Source organism: Equus przewalskii, chromosome 24, assembly GCF_037783145.1.
Source record: "Equus przewalskii isolate Varuska chromosome 24, EquPr2, whole genome shotgun sequence".
Lineage (NCBI taxonomy): Eukaryota > Metazoa > Chordata > Mammalia > Perissodactyla > Equidae > Equus > Equus przewalskii.
The window spans coordinates 29040211-29065379 of record NC_091854.1 but is presented as its reverse complement, the minus strand read 5'-3'; the positions used below and the strand labels follow the sequence as shown (position 1 = coordinate 29065379).

The 25169-nt window shown below is 40.5% G+C and overlaps 1 protein-coding gene and 1 non-coding gene across 4 annotated transcripts in view; both read left to right on the top strand.

The window, feature by feature from the left end:
* The window catches only part of IL23R (interleukin 23 receptor), a 54055-nt gene that overhangs the window by 4734 nt on the left and 24152 nt on the right, over positions 1-25169 (top strand). For all 3 annotated transcript variants that reach the window (XM_070592344.1, XM_008533216.2, XM_070592343.1), the window contains 3 exons: positions 5040-5163; positions 17633-17793; positions 22195-22340. In XM_070592344.1, coding sequence (XP_070448445.1) covers positions 5040-5163; positions 17633-17793; positions 22195-22340 — 431 coding nt within the window. The remainder of the gene's footprint in view (positions 1-5039; positions 5164-17632; positions 17794-22194; positions 22341-25169) is intronic.
* Positions 14907-15012, top strand: LOC139079199 (U6 spliceosomal RNA). Its single transcript, XR_011532571.1, has one exon. It is a non-coding gene; the product is annotated as a U6 spliceosomal RNA (small nuclear RNA).

Here is a 25169-nt window from a genome sequence, read left to right as displayed (position 1 = left end):
AGGGCACGCAAGCCACCTCCACGGCTATGGGAAAAGGCTGGTTTTTACTTGAAGCCAGAGAGAGAAAGGAGACAGAAGAAGTGTGGCCTCCTTGCCTGTGTTGCAGTTGGTGACCGAGTGCTCCCGAGGGCTCTCCCAGTGTCAGCTGAGGGCCTCGGCCCCCAAACACAGCCACCAGGCAATGCTTGGGGTCAGGGAACGACTTTGCTCCCCCTCCGGCGCAGTATCACAGAAGCACTTATATTCCGGGCTCATGGCTGCTTAGAAAGAGCATCACTCTTTCCATTTATTTACTCATGAGCTGTAACTTCTTACGTAGACCTCTGGTTATGAGGGTGAATTTGTAACTGCCAGGTAAGAATTGACTCAAACCCCTGGATTCAAGAACGCTGTGTTCTTGGGCTCTACATTCTTAGCAAACAAAACTTCCTGTTTAAGTAGGTCAGAAAAAGGTTTTTGAGGGTTTTTGTGGTCCTCTAGAAATCACACTGCTTTCACTGAGTCACAGGATAGTTGTCCTGTGAGCTTCACTATGTCAGCTTATCCTCACTGTTGTGGACAAAACGATTATGTGTATTTTTTTAGACTGGAGAGAAATCAGAAAAGGCAGAAGATGAATGAGTCATTGCTTTCTCTGAAAAGATATCAAAATATATTGAAAAGGTTGGGTACTTTAACGTGTTATTTGTGAAATTCAAACATCACAATTTCCATTTTTAGCCACAATCTTAAACACTTCTTAAATTCTTACCTGTGATTAAATGCACATATTATGGAAAGTTTGTTCTATCAGACTCACACCAATCATAGGATAAAACACTATAAGATGTCTTTCTTCATTTAAAAATACCAAATTAAAATAAACCATACATGGAATAGTCATGTTTCCACTTAATCATTTATTTAAAAATTTAAATCTTTTACTTAAATTTTAGCCATGTTTGATTTCTACTTATTGTGATGAAAGCAAACTTGTTATCCAATAAAAGTCTCTGAATGTTCGCCTTTAATGCAACTATTAAGCATCAATACTGGCATAATTAGGCTGGCCTGTGCTCTCCTTGGGCGAGGAACTGAAGAGCGATTTTCGCCAGAAGCATTGGGCCTCTCTTCATTCCAGTTCTTCTTCTTATTACCATTTTATTCATCAAGGCAATCAATTCATGGGATACACTTTACTGGCAGGTTACTATGCACCAAAAATGTGTTAAATGCTAGAAATTGAACGAAAGACTCACAGCCTCTGACTCAAGAAGCTGTCAGTAGAAAACGATCCTTGGCTACTCTTTGAATTGACAGGGCACCTGCCTGTGATTAATGAGAGCCCCAGTAATTAAGGAGGGGTTGAACTGGTAGGAAAGAGCACAAACTTCAGCCTCATCCTTGTGTATTTCAGGGTCTCCCCTAGTAACTGGCTGTATCACAGGATTTTATCCTTGGACATAGAGTACCCAGGCAATGAGATCTAACAATTTGGTCTTAGTTTCACAACCGTGGTCACACTCCCATCTTTACATCGCTTCACATTAACAAATATTGTCTTTATTTGCATATGTGTATAGAATCCATTTGATGTTTTGCACAGTTAATTAAACATCAGACATTTATAACCCTGAGCATTCACTTCCTATAGAATGCTGTGGGATAACATAGCCCAAAAGATAGACAGTTCTCTTTTATGAAGCTAAATCAATGTTACTCTCCATCTGAAACCAGAGGAAAAAATTACTTCAGCACAAATCACTGTAATCAATGAGGGACCACAACACAGTAAATATCTAAAATGACTTAAATTTATGTTTCCACACCTACCTCCATTAAAGCTCAAATAAAACTTAAAGGATTTCTTTACCCAACTTGGAGCTCCATTTCTCCCCATTGTAACTCAATGCCACAACTCATCCAAATGTTTTAAAATGCTTTAGTGTGTTCTTACTGTTTGAAAAGTTTTTTAATTGTAAAATCAAATTACATTCATTGTAGAAGTTTTTAAAAATTTAGACTAGCAAAAAAGAAATAGCGACCATCTCTATAATCCTGTAATCTCACCACTAACAGAATCCCTCTTTAATAATTTGAAATATGTCTTTCAAGTTTGTCTCTCTCTCTGTCTCCCTCTACCCCTCTGTCTGTCTGTCTGTCTCTCTCTCAAATGAGACCACTATATTATATTATTTTGCAACCTACTTTTTTCACTTTATCATGTGGTCATTACTTAATTAAACATATTTCTAGTGCTTTCCAAAGACCAGATGCTTAAGTTGTCCTCTATCACTTTACTTTTGAATGTATTTTAGGAGTGTATTATAAGTTTATTTAACCTCATTTTTACGTATTAAGGTCATTTCCAATTTCTTCATTATTATGAGCAATACTTTCAGGCACAAACTTTAGTCAAATATTTTTGGATATCTATGAATATTTCATGAAGGATATATTCCTAGATGTAAAATTGCTGGGTTGCAAGATATTACTCCAGTTTTTAGAGATCAGATTGTGATATGTAAAGTGTTCTGCATAAAGGTTGCCCCAATTAGCACTCCCACCAGCAGTGTGTTAGGAGATTTCCCTGAGTCCTTTCCAACACTGCAGATTACCATTTTTCAAAATCCATGCCAATTTGATAAGTCTAAATGACGTCTATTATTGTTTCAATTTGCAATGAGGATAAATTTTTTCATATAGTTATTTGTTTTACAAGTAATATTCTTGGTCAGTGATTTGCAGGTGAAGTGCAGGAATATATTTCTCCTTAGGGTAAATCTGTGGGTGTGGCTTCTGGTGCATAAATATCCATGTTTTTACTCTCTATGAGCCCCCGTTCTCCCATTTGTCTGGTCATTCTCTGAGTAGTCTAGTTTCTCAGACAGAATTGTGTATGTAAGGCACTCTGAGAGAACCACAACTGAAAAGCGAGCATATGATCAACACTCAGTATTTCCATCCTTCATTTTTGGTCTTGGTAATTTATTATTGGATGATGTAAATGAAAATTCCTGGGGCTGTTCTGTCGTTATGGGGGTTTCATGGCTCCAGAGGCCCCAAGGGCTCCTATGATGTCATCAGAACCCTCTCGTCTTTTCCCACCTCTTGGGTGTTGTTTCCCCCTCTGTTGGCTTCACTCTTAAATAGACTGTTTCACTATGACAGCAAGATGGCCAGCCAGCAACTCACAGCCACACATTACTGAGAGACAGCAATTTCAAGCGAGAAGAAAGTGCCTCTTTTACATTGGCTCTAGAAAAAGTCCCTGGGAGAATTGTGATTGGCTCATCTTGAGTCATATGTTCATTTCCAAGGGAAATACTCGATAAATCAGCCTAGGTCAAGGCACACTTCTTCGTGGAGCCCAGTGATTGACAGCTCTTGGGCGGAGGTAGAGTGGGTGGGGATGAGGTTGGGTGTAAGGGGAGATAGATGTCAGTTCTCAAAAAAGAAAGATGCTAGCAGAGAAAAACTAACAATGCTGTCCGTAATATGGCCACTCAGAGAAAGAGCTGAGGAGGGGTGAGGGAAGGGAGAAAGAGAGAACCTTGAAATAGAATTCCGTGAATACCAAAATTTTTTTAATCTTTTTTTTATTGTGGTAAAATATACACAACATAAAATGTACCATTTTAACCATTCTTAAGTGTACAGTACTGTGGCGTTAAGAACATTCACATTGTTGTGCCATCACCACCAACATCCATCTCTAGAACTCTTTTCATCTGCAAAACTAAAACTCCGTATTCATTAAACGATCACTCCCCATTCCTCCCTCTCCCCAGCCCCTGGCAACAACCATTCGACATACTTTCTGTCTTCGTGAGTTTGACTATTCTAGATACCCCATATAAGTGGAATCATACAGTATTTGTCCTTCTGTGTCTGGCTGATTTTACTTATCCTGATGTCTTCAAGGTTCGTCCGTGTCGTAGCATGTGTCAGAATTCCCTTTCTCTGTAAGGCTGAATAATACTCCATTGTATGTACGAGCACTGAACTTTTAAAGTGAGTGGTGGAATAGGCGCCAGAGGAGAGGACAGGCTGCTGGAGGAGTAGAAAAGCACTTTGGAGAACTCTTTCACAGGAGTCAAAGAGACAGAGGTTTTAAGAACCAAGTGACCAAAATACCAAATGCTGCAGAGATCAAGCTCAATGACGATAGCGAAGAGACTCTGGGATCTGTCGATGAGAAAGTCAGTAATGACCTTAGTGACAGTGTTTGGTGGAATTGTGGGCTGAATTGTGATTGTTTGGGATTCAAGAGTAAACGGGAGAGATGAATGGATAAAGAAGATGTGGTGTATATATACAATGGAATACTACTCAGCCATAAAAAAAGACAAAATCATCCCATTTGCAACAACATGGATGGACCTTGAGGGTATGAAGTTAAGTGAAATAAGCCAGACAGAGAAAGACAAACACCACAAGATTTCATTCATAAGTGGAAGATAAACAAACACGTGGATAAAAAGAACAGATTAGTGGTTACCAGAGGGGAAGGGGGTTGTGGGGTGGGTGAAAGGGATAAAGGAGCACTTAAGTATGGTGACGGATAAAAATTAGACTACTGGTGGTGAGCACAATGATGTCTATATAGAAACTGATAAATAATAATGTATACCTGAAATTACACAGTGTTATAAGCCATTATGATCTCAATAAAATAATTGAAACAGAGGAAAAAAAGAGTAAATGGGAGATAAAGAAAAACACCAGTATAATGGGCTCTTTTAAAAAGTTCAGCTGTGAAGGAAAGGAGGAAGATACAGTGGTAGCTGATGGGAGAGAATTTGGGGAGGAATTGGTTTTTTGAAAGAGATGAACTTGATCATGTTAACATCCCCAAAGGAGTGGAGAATGTAGTAAAAAGTGCAAAGGAGAAGGGTATGTGTGATGGCAAAGTGGGTTGCAAAGTGAGCCGGTAAGGATGGCACCGGGGAGGTGCAGAGAGCAGGTTGACCCAAATGAAACGGAAAGTTTATCAGCTCTCTACTTTATAAAGACCTTTTGTTTCTATGGTGGCTCCTAAGTGATCCATTTTGTTGCAGATCCACCAGATGTCCCTGACAAGGTAACCTGTGTGATTTATGAATATTCAGGCAACATGACTTGTACCTGGAATACCGGGAAGCCCACCTGCATAGACACAAAGTATGTGGTGCATGTGAAGAGGTAGGTTCCCTCCTCCACAGCTTATCACGAGCACTTCCCCTGCAGCCCGGCCAGTGTCCTGCCTCCAGCAGGATCCAAGAAGCCAGCCCCAAACAGGAAATGTACCCTGACCAGCCCCAACTCCCTAATTGTGATTGGAAAACTTCCAAAGCCCTTCTCAGGCTGTTGATATTTTCACTCTGTGGGGCAGTGGGTTCTCTAATCCTTCTGCCCTTTTTATTCATCAGTAGGTGACGGGTGGCAGGGCCTAAGGGTGACACAACACAGCGCAGTTTTAAAGAACCTTTGCTTAAATCCCAGCTCTATATCCTTCTAAGGTTTAGGCAACTTAATCTCTCCAAATTGCCATTTCTTTATCTTTAAAATGAGTCTAAAAATAGAACTTAGTGCACAGGATTGTTCTAATTATTTAAGCAGAATTTGGCCTCTAAAGGACCCCAGCCCACAGTTAGCACTAAATTCATGGAAGCTATGACTTATTAATAATGACCTCCAAATGTTAAATTCGGTGTCTGTACGGGCTGACCATCTCTCCTGGTTTGCCTGAGACTAAGAGAGTTCCCGGGACACAGGATTTTCAGTTTTAAAACTGAAAGTAATAATTAAATGAAAGTAATAATTTTCTACTTGGAGTCAAGAAGGGCTTTGTGGAAATGCTCTTTTGTTGTGTTCTAACCATAGCCAGACTTCAAGAGCCAAGACAATCATGCAGCCAAAATCTAAGTTTTGCACTTAAAGAGAAATGGTTGATTATAAAAATTGTGTTACTTCATAGTAAATTCAATTGGGGGAAAAAGCATGTTTAGATCTTCTATTTAGAAACTGCAAAATAGGAAAAGGTTCATATGAAAAATCCCTTTTCCCTCCTCAATGTCCATAGTTCAAATCCTTCTTCGTTATGTTTAAACTATATCCATGTGCATCAGTCTGCTTTCGACTCCTCCGACAGTGTTAAAAACGGAAATAAAACCATTAAATTCAAAAAAACAAAGTTGTGGGCAAACTGGGATAAGTCGGTGACCTTATCCATGTGCCTTGTTTTGTTATTTTATCTTTTTTTAAACAGAATGCCTTCAATAGTGTATCTGAAGTACACTTTTTCTGTTAGTAATTCTCAAAAATTTCATAAACTCCTTATTTTTAAAAAAGCATTTATGGGACCCTACCGTGTGGCAAGCACTGGACCCAAAGATTTCTATGTGCTACATCATTTTATTTCCTATACAACCGTGTGAAGTACATACAATTGTTTTCCGAGTTTTGCAGACACAGTGATCGAGGCTTAGCGATGGTAGGTTGGCGTAGGGCCAAGCTGCTACAGAGGGAAAGACGTGGGATTTGTGCCCGGGCTAGACAGGCTGCCTTCTTCCTAATTTAGCTCTTTTCTGCTGAAGCGGTGGGGAACCAGATCACAGGGCGTAGCTAAGAGATGCCGTCCAGGTGTCATTGTTATGGAAGAGGATAACCTTGCAATCTCACTCTCTCTCTCTCTGCCTGTTAGATACTCAGAATAATTGTGATTAAGTGAACCGTAAAAAGTAACACCTCTTCATTCAAGAAATTCTGTGTAAAAACCAGACAGATACTATGAATACATTGCTATGTCTAGAGTTACTGGCTGCCTGGCGTGGGCAAGAAGCTCACATCTTTCATTCTAAGGAGAGGGTAGACGGAGGCGCCGTCAGGCATCACTGAGAGATGGAAATGCTGAGATCAGGGAAAGGTCGTGTTGACAGATGATATACAAAATGGCTGGGCGCTGCGCTCCATACCTCGTGTCCATTACATCTTCAGTCCTCAGCTCAACCACACGAGGTGACTATTTTTGTTGTTCCCATTTTATAGGTGGCTTGAGGAGCCCCTATTACCTCTCCACGGTCACTTGGCTAAGGAGTAAGGGAGACAGGATTCTAACGTGGGTCCGAGACGTAACCTCTACCCCTCACTTCTGTCCCCTAGAGAGGAAAAGAGGCCGTGAGGACAAGAAACTACTGTCTCATTGCTACGTGAACTTGAGGAATGTGAAAATGAGGGCAGTAAGGGAGCAAACCCCACAGTTCAAGCTCGCAGAAAAACTAGGTAGTGCCTAATTGACAGAGAAAGCTTGGTGCCTGTCTCCTAGAACCTTTTACTGTCTCGTGGACCCACTGATCTTGGTTGTTGGCTAATTCTTTTTAAAAAAAAAAATACAGTAGCTTTATTGAGTAGAATTTACATACCATACAATTCACCTTATTTAAAACATACCATGCAATGATTTTAGTACATTCACAGAGTTGTGTGACCGCCACCACAATAAGTTTTAGAACACTTTCATTATGCCAAAACGAAACCCATATCTGTTAATAGTCGTTCTCTATTTCCCCTCAACTCTCCCAGCCCTGCATCCGCTGTGGGTCTGCCCACTCTGAACACTTCATATAAAAGGAGTTATGCAATACCTGGTCCTTTGTGACTGGCTTCTTTTGCATAATATTTTCAAGGTTAGCTACGGTATAGTATGTCTCAGTACTGCATTCCTTTTTTATGGCTGAATAATGTTCCGTAGTACAGATATATCACATTTTATTCATTCATAAGTTGATGGACATTTGGGTTGTTTACACTTTTTGGCTATTATGAATAATGTTTCTATTAACATTCATGTACAAGTTTTTGTGCAGACATATATCTTCATTTCTCTTGGTCAGATATTTAGGAACAGACTTGCTGTTTAACCTTTTGAGGAGCTGCCATAGTGTTTTCTAAAGCAGCCTCACCATTTTATATTCCTACCAGGAGTGTATAAGTGTTCCAATTTCTCCACACCCTTGCCAACACTTCTTATTATCATGTTGGTTGTTGCCATCCTAGTGGGTGTTGGTTAATTCTTTCAAGCCCCACTAACCTGCTTTCTCTGGTTCCTGACAAAATTGCATTATAAATTTGGAACAGACATACCACAACTTGAGAAAATGTATTTGTTAGACAGAAACTTGCCAACCAAGTATTATTTAGTATAGTAAAAATATTGTTTAGTATCATAAAAATATTTTCCAAATATTTTATAAAATTAGTAATTATAGATTTCTTTTAAAATCCATTAATGCATTCAATTATATATATTTACATTATTTAGACATGGCCTTTGAGGGACATATCTATTTTACAAAGCAGGCAATATTTGTATTAATTATGAGTACTGAGATTGTTTTCAGTACTCAAAATTCACTCTAAAAGCATTAAGAATGGATTTACTAAAGATTACACTGTCAGAGATATCCACTGGAAAGAGCAGAGGCTTTAGCATTTTACACTGATTTCCAGTTCTGAGAATTATTCAGTCAGGTAGCTGTCTTTTATGATGCAAATATCAGAAAACTCGAGTGCAGTGACTCCATCAGATGAGGCTCTACTTACATCAAGCCAACATGGTAGGTAGTCAGAGCTGGCAGGATAATTCCAGGATACTGCACGGTCCAGGCTCTTTCCACCTTTCCCCACTGCACTCTCTAGTGTGTTGGCTTTAATTCTCAGATGCTGCCCCTCTACGCTTCTCATCCAAGTTCCAGGCAGGAAAAGCGGTGAAGGGTAAAGGACATCCTCCCATGGACTTCTATGTGCATCTTATTGGCCAGAACTGAGTCACACGTCTACTCTATGTGGATGGGAACCCGGGAGAAGGGCTTGTAGATGGATTTTAGTACCATCTTCTAACAGTATCTGCCATAGTTGCTAGCTGTGTGATCTTAGAAAAGTTATTTAGCTTTGCTGAGCCTCAGTCTCCTGTGAAATGAGGATAATTAATACCATACTGAGTTGTTATAAAACTTATAAGAAAGCAAATTATAGGAAATGGCGTGCAAATAGGAAATGCTTAGAAACAACAACCAAAAAGGTGACGTTAGAATATTATGGTGACACCCAAGGCTGACTCCCTAGGCTTGTTTGGTTCATTCTGACATCAAAACTCAACTGATTTGGGAAAGAAGATTAATGTAAAGCCACAAATAACTGATCATTTACAGGATATTATAAACAATCATGTTGTTTACATTATTTTCAAGTGACTAATTTTGGACAGATGACTTTCTAGAAAGAGATGTTAAATGTGCTCTAAGTAAGACTAATTTTCTAGCTGTTGTGTATATGTCAATAGTAAATTCACTCATTCATTCAAAGTAGAGTGTAGACTCAACATGGGCCAGAATTTTTGCTTGTTTCGTTCACAGCTATATCTCTTGAGGCTAGAATGGGGCCTGACACAGTGTAAGAGCTCAATCAATATTCATTGAGTGATTATTCTAAGTGATAAGTAGAAATAGACATTTTCTGCATTCTCCCATTATAGTTTCTTTAAATAATAATTACACAAAGTTGTACATATTTTAAAAATCAGGTTTTTTTCACAATCTTTCCTGAAATCCAACAGTAAATTATAGCCAAACTTAAACAAATCTACCCACATTTTGAATGGATAGAGTCCAGATTAATGAAATTTTATCATATTTTAAAGAGGACATAAGGATGTGAAGGATTAGCACAAAAATGAATGTTTTCCTCTAGCAAATTCTAAGAATGACCTCCTGTAGGCACAAATTGGAAACAGAAATGAACATCCGTTCCTCTTACAATTAATTAAAACTGCGCCCATGAGTTGAAAAAAATTAGAGATGAGAAAGTCAATTTTTTGAACTATCAAAAAACTCTCCCTCCAGGAAAAAGTTGACTTATAATGAATTTTGTGGTTGAGGTAATGAGCATCAGGTTTAAAAAGGCTCTTTTAGATCCTGGGTTTTTAGGGTATTTTCCACTCGGGCAGATAGGTAGAGCTCAGCATCTGCAAGGTTTCACTTCCAACTTCTGTGGTTCCATTTTCCCGTAAAATCACAAATACAAGAGGTGTTTTGCTCAGGCCACCCACTTGTTCCACGGGTGGTAGAAAGGTGCCATTCCCTCCATGGCAGCTTCTGGGCCGTTGGGCCTCCTTGGGCGTTGGCTTGAAGTTGTAAAGTAGAGGAATTGTGTCTATCGCTTTAAGAATTTTCTCTCTCCCCAGTAGCTTTGGGATGACGCCATTAGCAGAGCTGTATGGCCATTCACATACCTCCTGTACCCCTCTGTATTTGCTATGTATCACTGTGTGGTGATAGAAAAAATAAACCTCTGCTAATATGCATCTACCTACTGTTGTCCTATTGCCTTCAATAGCTTCATGTAAATACGTTCTTTCTTTATCTTGAAAGCTCTTGTAATGTCTGGTGCAGTGCCTTCTACTCAATAAATACTTTTTAAATGAAAATGAATGCCTGATGGCCCTTCATTCTATTCCATGCAAGTCAACTTAGCAAATATTTATTAACATCTCATGTCTTCTTGGCACTGTGTTAAACTCTAGAGGTTCTTTTTTTTTAGACAGGCACCATCTCTGTACATGACAAGCTCATAAGCTTTTTAGAATAACACCAATGGTGGAATTTTCAGGCACCGTGAAAGAACAATAGGGCAATTATTTTTAGATGAGCTGCCATTTCAGACCCCCTAAAATCAATTGCCTGCTCTGCCAGTTCATCAGCCCTGCTTGTTTTTGCCACATCTTCTTCTCCATATGCGTATTCCTATTAACCAGAAAGAGTTCTTAGATATTATTCCAAATATTAAGACTCTGATGTTTCAGGAATTCTTTTAGGGCTCAATAAGCAGTTCATATTTTTCAGTTCATTTCCTCACTGATTCTGTACCTCTCCTCAGAGAGCTAATTACGGCTGGGGACAAACACGAGCTTTACCGACTGATATTAACTTATACGCATGACCATGGAGCTCACCTGGGCCCAGAGAGCCACCCAGTGGTCCCCCTACATTTTACTGGCCAAGTCACTCCCCACTGAGCCAGATAATTCATTATTTCTTCTCTCATTTCTGGCCTCCAACATATTTTCTCCCTCCTTATTCTCTTTTGGTGACCTGCTTCCTCTTTCACTGAGAAAACAGGAGCAGTGAGAAAGGCCACAACCTCCGTCATCTACTGACATCTGTACCCACACACTTGGTCTTCCCTTCGACTACTGTGGATGGACCATCATTGTCCTCAGGCCAACTCTCCACTGTGTACTCGCTCTTACCCCACCTGCCTCCTGGAGGACGTTGCTCCAACAATTTTCCTCTTCATCTTCTGCAGCATCACTTTTTCTATTGTTACTAGATCGTTCCCGTCAGCTTCCAAACACGCTGTAGCATCTGCCCTCTTGAAAAGTACAACTCTCCCTTGGTCTCTCTCCTCTGTCACCCTATTTCTCTGCTCCTCTTTACAGCAAAACTCCTCAAAAGAGTTGTCTGTGCTTTCTGCCTCTCCTTCCTCTCTTATGTCTTTTTAATCTACTTTAGTCAAGTCTTTGCCCTTCACTGAAAGAGGTCTTATCATTAGTCACTAATGACTTCCCCATTGCCAAATCCATGGGTTTATTCTCAGTCCTGATCTTCCTTAGCAGGAGTATTTACTACCAGGAGCATCTAATTTAGCTTTTTCTTCCTTCTTTTGGCTTCCAGGACACCACTCCCTTTTGGTGTTCCTATGTCCTTCCTAGATGCTTTTCCCCAGTCTCTTTGGCTGATTCCTCTTCATTTCCAGGAAAGTAATAGCCTCTGAGCTCTATCCCAGGATGTCTTGTTAGCTCTATCCACACTCGTTACCTAAAAGATCTCATCCAAATGTATGGTGTAAAACTCCCTAATTTAGCCATCTCCAGTCCAGACATCTCCCTGAGCTGCAGCCACCAGGTATCTAACATCCTACTCAACATTTCCTCTTAGACGTCCAGAAATATCTCAAAGGTAACATTTTCAAAGCCAAACACCCAGTTTCTTCTCCCCAGACTTGCATTCCCCTTTCAGTAAACGGCAACCCCATCCTTCACATTGTTCAGGTCAAAATCATTGGAGCCCTCCTGGATTCCTCTCTATCATGCCCCTCAACAATTGATCAGCAAAACTTACTGGATCTATCTTTAAAAATTTGACCTCTTCTTACTACCTACAATGAGACCCTGGTCTAAGCCCCTCATATCTCATCTTGGTTAATGCAAAGACTTCCTAACTGTTGCCCTAGCTTCCGCCTTTGCCCTTCTACAGACCGTTATTCATAAGTAGCCAGAGTAAACCTTTTCACACGCACCTCAGGTCGTGTCATGTCACTCCTCCGCTCAAAACCTCCTGTTTCATGCAGAGATCAAAGCCAGAGACTTTCAGTGGCCCTATGTGACCTTACAGTGCCTGCTTATCTCTCTCTCCTCCAGACCTCTCTGATCTCATTTCTAACACCTTTCCATCTCCCTCACTCAACTGAAGCTTCCTTGACCTCCTTGCTGATCTTTCAACAGTCCAACTAAGGTCCTGCCTTGGGGCCTTTGCATATCACCCAGAATGCCCTTCCTGCAGAGGACCACAAGACTTGATCCTCTATTGTTCTAGTGTCACCTTCTCAGATGGGCCTTCCCCATCTCCCTAAAAAAACCCCAATCCCTACTCCTAGCACTTCCTAGCTCCTTTTTTTGCTTTATTTTTCTTCTGAACATTTATCACCACAGGATGTATTATATATTTACTTCTTTCCACCAGAATCTGTGCTCCAGGAAGATTGGGATTTTACAAACTGTTTTGGTCATTGGTGTAGCACCAGGGACTAAAGTAGTGCTTGGAACACAGTGGGCATTACATAAATAACTTTGTGAATGAGTGATTAAAGCAACGGAAGACACCATTCATGTTTTCACCACAGATTAACAGTGTTTACTGAGGATCTATTAACTACAACTAGGGCTGGGTGCACAGGAAACTTCAGAGAAATATACATCATGCTGATTTCCTTCAACAAATAATTTAGGCATTATTAGCACACATACAAAAGAAATAGAAATAATTCAAAAACTTTGTAATGTACAGTTTTATGTGAAAATAGTTCTAAAGTATAGTCAGGCATTATTACGGGATTCTTCATCTAAATTAGCTGCTTTGTGGTCTAGGTGCTAATATGAAGTAGACCTTAAAAGCAGAATTAAGTTACCTAGTGACTATGGTTAATGTCACTTTGAGAATACGTTTCCATTTTGACTTGCGGTCTCAATACGTGTGGTAAAAGAATTAGCCACAAACCAGTTAAGAACATGTAAGTGGTTTTCTCTAACTGGAAAATACTCAAAGATGCCCTACTTACGACTTATACATAGTTACCATTTTCTTATTTTCACATTTGAATTCTTATTTGGCACGAGGTTAGCACACTTTATGACAAATTCTCTGTTAATGTGTTTATGTTCCACCTTATTTCAGAAAGAATATGAGGCGAAATTGTAAACACCTGAATTTAATGGCAGACTCTGACTTCAGATACAAGCAAAGAAATTTCACTTGTTGAAATATAACAATTTTTTAAGGTTTCATTTGTATTCTTTAGAATGTTTAAAAGTCGCACGTCATGAATGATGTGGGGTCGGTGAGGCAAGGAGTCGAAAGAAAGATTTCTTGGACTCTCAAGGTCCGGCAGTAGTGCTCTTTTATTCAGAGAATGGTATGGAATAGCATGGGGACAGGACCCACGGGCAGTGAAGAGCTGCTGCCCTGAGTTGAGGGTTAGGGCTAAATTTATAAGGCATGGGTACGTGACTTATTTTTACTAGACAAAGAAAAGATGATGTAGAAAGTCATTAAATGCTTTCAGTGCAGATGGGGTCTGGTTATTGTATGGTCATATAACTTTAGATGTGAATCTGGTCATATAGATTGGCATGTAGGCCAGGATGCCCTGGGCTTCTCTCCCTGGGGCAGCCCTAATCCACACCATAAAATCCATCGGGTCATATAGATCGGCATGTAGGCCAGGTCACCTTGGGCTTCTCTACCTGGGGCAGCCTTGATCCACATCAATTAATACCTTTTAATTCATAATAATAATTGTTTGTTTAATAAGCCTTTTATTATGGGTTAGTCCACCTGTTCCCTGCTTCCTTACCTCATTTCCTATGACAACAACAACAATGTTGTATTTCTGTCCTAAAGATGAGTAAACTGAAGTATGTAGAGGGTAAGTAACTAGCTCCAAGTCCCACCACTGATCGAGGGGCAGAGCTGTGATTTGAAACTAGCACTGCCTCTAAAACCCAAGCCCTGTGCTGTTCGTCACCATGATCTGTCCTTCTTGTCCTCTCCTGGTGTCCGTAGAGTGCTCCCTGCTCGTGACAGAGGAAAGAGGCAGCACCAGAAAATATGTACTGAGAGCTAAAAACCTGAGCTGAGTGGAGCAGCTGCTGTACCTGCATGCTCTGAACCCTGCCCCCCAGCCGCCCCCCGTGCCAGCCTCAGAGAGACCCCTTGATTGCCTGCTGAGGTTATCAGGCTCTGGTAGCGGCAATGTTTAAAATATAGATAGGTAATTTCTGTAGTATTTTGATTCACATACGCATTTATCGCTTGGTAGTGTAAGGCTGGTTCGTCCTTTCCTCCCTGGAGTTCTGTCTCAGCAGGCTTTCACTCTGGATTCCAACAGATCTGAGTGGCTGGCAAGTTGTCATCCTTGCCGGGATATTGTGGGGCTGGAGAAATTTGGGAGTTGCTGAATAGATACACAGTAGTTAACAGGACCTGAAGTGGAGCTCTTGGGATTTCATGAAATGCCAGTGATTTTTAAACTCTTTCTTCCCCACAAAGCCTATCAAGTCAGTCCTCTGGGACAGAGAGCAGTTGATGGTTCTAAATACAGACATCAGGCCAGCGCTTGCCTCAGCAGCACAAATACTGTAATTGGATCAGTGCAGAGAAGAAGACATGACCCCTGATCAAGGATGACATGCAAATGCGTGAAGCATTTCTATTCTCTAAAGACAAGAATGTAGGGTACTTGTCTTTTCCCCATTGTTCAAATTCCAAGCTTATTTTCCTTCTAAGTTAGCATGTGTATGTCAGGTTAGGTTTCACAATGCAGTACAATAATATACCGAATAGATAAAATAGAGACAGAGCCTAGACCACGGCCACAACTACCAAAACACAGAAGAAAGATAAAATAAGAAAATAATATTTTAAAAAATCCTTCACTTTCTTTTGTTGGCTTTTAAGGATGGTGGAGAGAAATTTGTTAAAAATGGCATATTGAGGCTATCAGAAAGGCAGTACGCTGTTGACCTCAATGGAGAAACTGGCATAAAGTGCTGATTTACATGGAAAGAGAACTGGGCTGTAAATATGCTATAGTTCTGGTCTCAGGCAGATGTCCAAATGCGGCTCCCAGGGAGAGCGTAGATACGGGGTGGTCGTCTGTGTGGAATAGCGATTGAAGCTAGGAAGGTGAATGAGCCAAGGGGAAGAGCAGAGGAAAAAGGCAGGTGCCGAGGGCTGCCCTCAAAGTGGTGGAGTTAGAGGAGCTGGGGGGAGAAGGCAGGTGGAGGGTCGGAGGAGAGATGTCACCAAGCAGATGTGAGAAAGAGATGAAGGAGCTCTCGCCCAGAACACAGGGTCTGGGCAGCCAAGGGGAGTAAGAATTTTAAGTAATCAAGAGAGGCAGATGCTAAAAGGAGGAGTCAGAGGACTTTGCACTGGAAAAGATGCCATTTTAGAAGAGCCGTTTCACAGGAAAAGTCAAGGCAGAAATCACAAGAGGCTTAAAGAACAAATGGAACTGTAACGATGTAATTACCAAGGATGCAGAAATTCTGACTGAGAAGCCGAAGAAGAGGAAATAAAAAGATTGGTAGTTCAAAGGGTTCCTGAAATGTAAACTCAGTGAAGTCTAGTGAAAACACTTTCCTGTTATGAATGGACCTGATTGTAGATAACAATGTTTGAGAGTCTGAGGGGCCGATCTTTATCTCCGCAGATGTTCCTCACGAGTTCTGAACCAACTGAGGGAAATCAAAGAGTCAGCAGGAGACAATCAAAATATGAAAATATTCGTATCTTAAATCTTTTATAATATGTATTCCTGATGAAGCTTGATAATGGAGCACATGGCTTTGGAATGTGGCAATGGTAAACTTTCTAATACTGATCCTCCTGGAATAAATAGGTTTCCTGCCATCGCCCCCAGTCACAGCCAGGACTGGACAATGCAGGTCCCCACACGGGGACTCGCTCCTCTAACTCTTACAGCATCTTGGAGGAGCAGACCGGAACAGGTCACCTCGGTGGTCTTTGGACTCCCGAGAGAAAAGGGGAGAGAGGAGAGGACTGAGGCTCCACCACCCAGGTCTTTATGGGGAGAGTCATCCCCAGCTTCAGGTGGAAGGGTGGGACAAGAGACAGGAGGTTTAAGGACAATCTCTCCTCACAGAAACTGGAAAAGGAGGGAAGAAACAGTCCCCAGCACTCTCCTCACCACTGCTCCCAACCCCACTCCCTAAAAAGATGGTGGAGTAGACATTTTTAAAAGATTTAAAAGAGAGGTCAAACTTTCTGACCAAAGCCAACATCAACTAATAAGATTTTACATTTTAGCCTTAACAAATAGCATTTGAAATTTTACTAAGTTTAATGGGCTGGTTAGAGACGCTCAGTCACTCAATTATAGAAACTTAGATAAATATAATTTGAAGTAATAATTTAATAGTTGTCTCCGTCTCTCATTCCAAACTGGGTCTCTCCTTCTCTCTCCCCCATCCTCTTCAGCAAGAAACGACTTCCTTTCCCCGCACCCAATCAGCCCCCACATCCGGCCAAAATCCACCGAAGGGCTTTCTGACCTGCTCTGATCTACTTCAAGTTACTTCTTGCACATTCACGCTCCAGAGTATTGAACTCGTTGAACGTTCCAAAAAATGCCATGTCATTTCATTGATTTGTATTGGAACAGGCTGGGTTTTCCTGCCTGGAAGGTTGGTCTTCTCCTCCCCTCCCCTCCCCAGCTCTGCCATCCTGTCCTGACCCCCCCTCCCATTTTACCCCTCACCCTCCACCTACGTCTGGCAGCAGTGTCTGACTGAACCCTAGGCAAGGCTCCTTCGCAGAGGGTGCTCATTTATTTCAGACTACGTCCGGAGCCCACTGATCCAATAGGCGCAGCGGGCACAGTGCCCAGGGCCCTGGATACTTTTAGGAGTCCACAAAGATGTTTCATTTCACTTAAAATCAGAGGAAAAAATGAATGTCAAAGAAAATATTTTAACATGTGTAACGTTAATATTTTGCTTTTGTATGGTAAAACACAACTTATGTGAACATACGTGTGTATATATATAAACATAAAGACCTCCGCCCCACATATATACTTTTTTTTCTTGATGGAAGAGGGGGTCAAAAATACCTGGGCCCATGAAAGTCATGCTGTGGCCCTGGACAGTCTTGCATTTCTTTTTTAAAATTCTCAAAATAAAATCAATTTTGATTCAGTTTTTTCAGTAAAAGTTTGCATTCTGAAAGCAGCCTAAACAGGTAGCATCCAAAGATTGAGGAATAATTAATTCAAATCAGACATAACTGGTGATTATAATCTTTTTTTTTTTAAGTTTAGAGACAGAAGAAGAGCAAGAATATTTCACCTCAGATTATATTAACATCTCCACTGATTCATTACAAGGAGGCAAGAAGTATCTGGTTTGGGTCCAAGCTGCAAATGTGCTGGGCACAGAGAAGTCGAAACCGTTACGAGTTCACCTGGATGATATAGGTAAAGAACAAGAAAGTCTGTAATGTCTTTACAAAGAAACAATTAATTTGTGCTGACCTAGTCAAGCAAAGTCCAGGTCTGAAAGGTCCTGCAGATCATGATAAAGAAAACAAGAAACACCCATAATCTACCTGCCCAAGACAACTCAAAGATAAGGACTGCTATCGTTGCACTGTGTATCCTTCCAGTCTAATTTCTACACGGGTGTATGTGTTCTTACAAATACTTAGTGATAACTTCTTATGGTTCAGCATTATTCTAGGAGCCAAGGAGAACAAGATAGACAAGGTACCTGCTGCCCTAAATATCTTGCAATCTGCCAGAGAGGATGGAAAGAAACAAGGATTACTGTAGAGCGCTATGAGTCTAATGTTGTGAGGAGCACAACAGGCTGAAGAATTCTGCTCTAGACACAATTGTGCAAGTTATGTTTTTGTCTGGTTTTATTTTGAAAAGTTTTGCAAAATACGTAGAAGACTGTGGAGAATCATGTCGACATCCCTATGTTCACAAACCGGATTTAACAAAGGTTAACATTTTTTGCTTCAGATATTTTTAGACTTTGCCTTTTTTAACTCACAGTACGGAATAAATATTTCTATTAATTTAACCTACAATATTATTTTTAATGAATGTCTTTAGTCCCTTACTGTTGGAGATTTAGGCTGTTTTCAAATTTTCACCCTTATAAGCTATGTTGCCGTGAACAACCTTTTGGCTAAGTTTTTTCATAGTAGTTGGTTGTTTCCTCAAGATAAATTCCAAAAAGTAATTGCCCTTGAATCTTTTACACCTACATCCCAGGCCTAAAGCCACCAAGTGTGAACCACCCTTCATTTGGAGATCCCAGGGGCAATTATTCCTGTTTTATTATTAAGGGTGATTTCAGCAGGCTAACATTTACGGAGCATTTTCTTCAGTGCTAAGCGCTTTCACATACGTTATCTTATTTAGCTCTCACAGGAACCCTATTTTGTAGGAGAGACTATAATTTACACACGGGGAAACCGAGGCCAGACAGCATTAGGAAATCTGAGACTGCAGAGCTAGGGAGCTTCTCGTTCCAATCTCCTCGACTCCTGTCCTCGGTCTTTATTTAAAAGCACATGCAATGTGTCTGACAGCTCCTGCTGATTAAGGACCTAGAGGATGTGATGCCTTCTCTTGGGGTACAACATGGGCATCTTTGGGAGATCACTGGGGTCTTCGATGGAAACTAATATCTCAGCTTCTCAACTCCCTTCTTCACAAAACCCAACTATCTCAACTAACAGGATTAGTCTAAAAATCTGTCCTTATGCTCTGGATATTGGATTTGAAAACAAACACTGCTGACTACGGTGGAATGACAACTCTATTGTATTGTATATTCTTGGAGTTATAGTTCTCTTGACCATAATCTACACATTTTTGTAAATTTACATTTTGAGGCGTAATGCTGTAATATGACCTTTCTTAAAACAGGTTCCCTTCAATGGGTTAATGACGTTTAAAGGCTATCATGTCTAGCATCATTCTGGCAATGTCATTTTTAAGAAGTAAATTATTATTAATGGTATTGCCATCATTATTATCATTGTGGTCTTATTATGATCTTAGTATCATCGTATCTATTTATTGAACACCTACTGTGTTCCAGACAATTAACATGAACATCACATTAAATTCTGGAAGCAATCATACATGGTACTACTGTGCCCATTTTATGGATGAAGAAAGAGATAAAATAATTTGCTCAAGGTCACACAGCTAGTAAGGAGGAGAGCCACATTTGGTTCCAGACTTGCGATAGGTAACCACCGCCCACCCTGTCCCCGCCCCCCCAATAAAGGGAAAGTCTCCTCTGGCCACCACCTCCAAACCTGAGTTCTCAGACTGCAAACCGGGAGCCTGTTGTTCAGAGTTGTTATTTCTCCTCCTCCTCCTCCTTTCTCACTGAACAAAATGGAAAAATACCACTTGACAGTGTAGGAGGCTCCACCCAACAGAGCGCCAGATTCTTAATGGATGAGCTATGTTCATTCGTGACACTTTAAGAATGAGACGTTGCAAGTTAGATAAATGGACTGTTCTATGAAACAGAGGACAGAAGACTCTCCTGGGAGCCATTTGCATGTAACAGCTCCGGGATTGGGGTTTAATTAAGTTAAGGAGGCTGTGCTGAAAGGCAGGGTTGAGTTAAGAGCGCAGTAACACCGTGCCAAAAGACATGCGGGGGATACTTCAACCTGTAGAGAAATGAATTTGAATAGGAAAGCGCAGTGCTTCTGGCTGCCATTTTCAACATTAATTCTCGTCCCCATTGAATAATTATGGTAAATACATGCTTTGGGGAAGATACCAAACGACGATAATCTGGTTCTTTATTTCAATACAAGTGGAAACTGAAAATATGGCATATATGTTGATTTGATAGTTTTGGGCTTTTTTTTCTTTTGGAATTTATAAATATTTCATGGCCAGCAAAACTGAACAATATATTGTTTATGGATAAACACATGTGAAGTAAAAAAACATAAATGAAAAGCAATAGAACCGTTACCATAAAATGAAGGATAGAAGTTTCCTCCGGTGGGTGAGGAAAGGAGGCTGGGAATGGTGTTCTGCAGCCAATCAGTCACGCCTTCCTCAGGATCTAATTGAATTTGTTTGTTTTCCAAATGCATGGCTGGTCATTTCAAAATATTTATCATTTCCTTCTTATTATAGACATTTCCTTTTGTGGTTTTATCATATGATTTATCAGATGCTAAGCTCTCTTTTATAGTTGGGTCTGGATTAGACAATTTTTTAAAAATGTAAGATCTTATGGGAATGTTTGAAACCTGGGCAATGAGAGCAAAAATACAACCTCTGGGTCTTGTGTAATAGGCTATGTGGTCAAGTACATGTTATATAACATAGGTTTATTTGAAAAAATATGAGCTCATTCAGACCTAAAGGCTTGGATCTCTACTGCGTTGGCCTGCTCTGTGCTAAACCTCCAACCTAAACCTGACTTCCTGGGATCTGCATTTCTCAGGACTGAACAGACTTTTGGCTCCTCCTCAGAGCAGTTCTCTCTGCAAAAGGGTCTCAGCATGTTTGTGCCACTACACCAGTGGAAGCCAAACTCAGAGGGGAGGCAGGAGAGGGCGGGTGATTTACCTACAGCATTGAGGGAGCCGAAATGGCCCCAACTGGTCTCATCGCCCTGCAGATCCACTTCCCTGATTCTAGAAATCTCTGAATACTGATTTCTAGGAAACCTACTATGAAACTCAGATGATAAAAGTGCAGTGCAGTAAGCTCTTTAATTAGATTAATTCTGCTACTATTACTTTTGTGTTATGCTAGGTTTAGCCCAGGGATTTTATTATAAGAATGTGCTACTAGAGAGCAAATCTTTAATTTTTATATTTCTCTATACTTTTGCACATAATTTTAGATGACAGTTATTGATAATAAAACAATAATTTTCCCAAAGAGTAGTTTATAAACTTAGAATAAATGAAAACTATTTCATAGAGAATATTAAACTGTAACAATGGTCCCTAAAAACACACAAACAGGCTCTTGAGCTCTTTGTTAAAAATACATCTAGCAAAATTATAGGTCTTCACTGTTCTATCCTGCATATAGGAGAAATGGAAAGTGCCATGGTTCTATTCTGTTCGGACAGAACAGACTCACAGTATTTACACAGTTTAGAAATCTAGAGATTCCAGTTACACCACTGTTCCCAGTACATCAAAAGAACTAGTAGGATAACCAATCAGAATTTCAGTTCCCTTCTCATAGTTATTATCATAGAACAAAGCGATAATCGGTAAAATCTTAGAGTCTTGGAGACTTGCTTTGTTCAACTCATACTTTCAAGTACAGGTTTATTTTAATGGAGAACAAAACAAGTTAGCAATAAATATAAATATTCATACAAATTTCCCTATAACACAAGAAAATCAAAATAATATTGTGAAAGGTCTCAATTTAACATCTTATCATATCAAATTCTCTGAACTGAATTTGGGATGCGAAATATCATCTCTCCCTAAAAAGATGCACAGAAGAAAGGATAACTCCTCTATAGCTTTTTCACCCTCTTCTGCTAAGAACGCCAGGCTCTGGAATTTCATTAGTTAGGATTGTAATGGGGTGGGAAGTGGGAGAAAGACAAGACCGTTAGAGTTCCATTTAAAAGAAATGGAGAATAGGCTGAATAGAATTTTACTGAATAACAGCAATTTTCTCCTACATAATAGATTAGAAAAAAGAAAAAACTCATTAATTATTCATTAGATCATGACTGTTTTTTAGTACTGTGAGTTTTAACATGTCTATATATTGATGAAAAGATATCGATTTCTCTCTAGGCAAGTTTTAAATCTGGGGTTTCGTTTCTGTTTCTCTGTTTTTCTCTAGTGATACCTTCTGCGTCCATCATTTCCGGGGCGGAGGATATAAATACTACAGTGCCCAAGACTATAATTCATTGGAATAGTCAATCAACAATCGAAAAGGTTTCCTGTGAAATGAGATACAAGGCTACAACAAACCAAACTTGGAATGTAAGCCGCCTTTCACTATTCTTTAGCATGAAAGCGAATGGAAAAAAGCCAACCAACCATCAGTGACCACAGTGGACCTGTAATGATCTATTTTACATGTTTTCATCCGATGGCTGGTGTGATATTCAATCCACTCTGGTTTTAATGATTACCATATGCTTCCAAACAGAGGTGTTTCCTAAAAGGTCCTCTTGCCTTTTGTAAATTGCTAAATGGACAAATGTCCAACCAGAAGGGATATGTCTATTTAGCTCCTTGCAATTCAGTGTCTCCAGAGTGAAATTTACATCCAGGATCACAGATGTAAAATTTAAGGATTCCATGCTAAAATTTAACAGAATCCAGGGAAATAAAAACTGAGATTTTTATTTCAAAAAGAACTTCAGATTTATGGGTGTCTCTTTTTAAATGAAAAATGTGTAGTTCAAAAATGTAAGATTTTTAGTAGCATAGGCTCAGTCTTAGATGAGCATAAGGTAAAAAGTGAAAGTCTAGACAAGCTAACCATCCTTAAATACCAACGGTAAGTTACCACGTGTCTCAAGAGAGGTGTAGGTACAAGGTTCATTAGTAAAATCATATCACACGACAGCATCTGTGAACATTATAATAAGAACTCACTACTTTGAACTATGGGGGAACCCCAGTCTGATTGAAAAAGTTCCAATTTTGGTGTATTTGAAAAGAAATGCCATTTTATTATTTTCAAATACAATAAACTGCCATTTAGTCAACATAGTTAAAGAATGGAGTCTCCAGCTTTGCTTAATTAAGAGTTATGTATCACATGAATTTACCAGTTTTCAGGGAGTTAAATGAAATGGTATGTATTTAACACTAATCTTTGGGGATTAGCGTGACTCCAAAGTCCTCTGCTGTTCCCGCCTCGTCATGCTGAGCTTCGGTTTTCCTGTAGAGCAATGGGTTTAAACAGTGTCAGGAAGGCGAGGGTACAACTCTACTGATTTCGTGATGTTCTCTAAAGATTGCTCTTCCACAGTAAATCCCTGATGTCGTCTTGTTTATTTCCTCCTGTTCACTTAGATCAGAAATGTGAACTTTATAGCTGTCTAGCTTACACTTAGATGCAAGTCCATGTTCTGTGTCCTTTGGTCAATGACTAAAGGAAGATCCTGCTGGACTCCTTGATAAAATAATTAGGGCACCTGTGTGCACAGCAACCCCACGCTGAAAGCCTGGGACAAGCAAGATAAAAACAAAACAAAAACCACAGACAATCTTTTGCATATGTAAATTTTATGTAAATTTTAAACCAATATGATCGAAATTCACAGGTCTTTGATTTTGAATTAATGGGGTTTTACTCCAATAGGACACCTGTGGCCCTTGTGTAGTGTCACGGTCATAGGATGATACTGAGAATATGAGACTGCCTTATTTGGTGTAAGTAGGAGAAGGTAAGAGGCTATAAGAACATTTAGAAAATAGAAAGGAATTATATTATCAGTGTCTCTAAATCGGTTTTCAGAAACCAGCTGTTTTCCGGTTGAAACTCTTGTCTTCTGTCCCCACTGGTGTGCTACATAGGCTACTGTGAGACCTAGTAACCTAAGAGGTAAATTTGGGCTCACTTTTCAAAATCTCTTTATCGGAAGAAGGCAAATGAAGGAGCTCAGAGAATACTTGTCTCATTTAATCTTCATAACAAACTTCCATGATAGGTGGTGTCAGCTCCATTATAGAAATGAGGACACAGGGCTCGAAGGAGCTTAAGCCGAGTTCTCAAACTTACTCTGTTAGTGACTAAGTGCCTCTCACAGACCCTCCATCTCTTTGGGCACCCAAAAATATTCAGAAAATGAAAGAACAGGTTTTGATTAAAAACCTGCATCCTATCCCTTCTACCATGATTCCTCACCCAGGCAGAAAAAGGCGGATTACTATTTCCATCTGGAAAGTCCAAGTCCAGTGGGTAAGAGCCAGAGGGAAGCTTTGATTTTGACATCTACCGCCTCATCAGTTTCCTCCGGGTTACACATTGAGTGCTATCTGCCTGCGTGTGGGGAGACCGGCGGTCAGGGTCACAAAGACTGGGAGCACACACCGGACTGGAGACGTGCTCCCGCCTCGGCGCTGCCTCCCTCAGATTTGCTGGAGGAGGCTCTCTGCCTCAGAGGGGCAGGCAGCGCGCAGGAAAGCCTGGCGGCTGAGCACACAGGCTCTGGGGCACAGCCTGGCTCTGCTACTTTGTGGTTGTGCCACCGTGGGCAAGTTCCTTGTCCCCTCTGTGCCTCATTATTCTGTTACCTAAAATGGGAATAAGATAGGCACCTACTTCCTATGGTGGTGGGGACGATGAAATGATGTAAGAAGGTAGCCCAGAGCCTGGAATAGAGTTAATGTGCACTGAATGCGGCTGTTAGTGTTACTCTTTGTGTAAACCTCAAGGGGAGCCATGCCGCAGGCATGGTAGAGCAAAGGTGGCCCACCTGAAAATCAAAACCAGCACACTGAGGGGGCTTTTCAGCCCCTTCCAGCTCAGCTGCATAAAGACCACGAGGCATCAGCCACGCCTTCAGGTGATCCTGCAAGGCCGACACCACAGAGAGAATATTTATCGACTTATTGGTCATCTTCACAAACTGTCTCCCTGTTCCCTAAAACTTGTGTCAGACTTGCACTCACCATCCTCAGCAGCAATCTTCGCCCCCTTCTGTGCCCCTACCTCGGGAGCAATCGCCATGCTGTATATACTCACCCCCCATCTCCATTTCCCCATCCTTTAACTATCGGCCCCTGGAAAACAGGGCTGGTCCATAATCATTTTTGTATCTCCACTGATTTTTATAATGTCTAGTTTATGTAGAT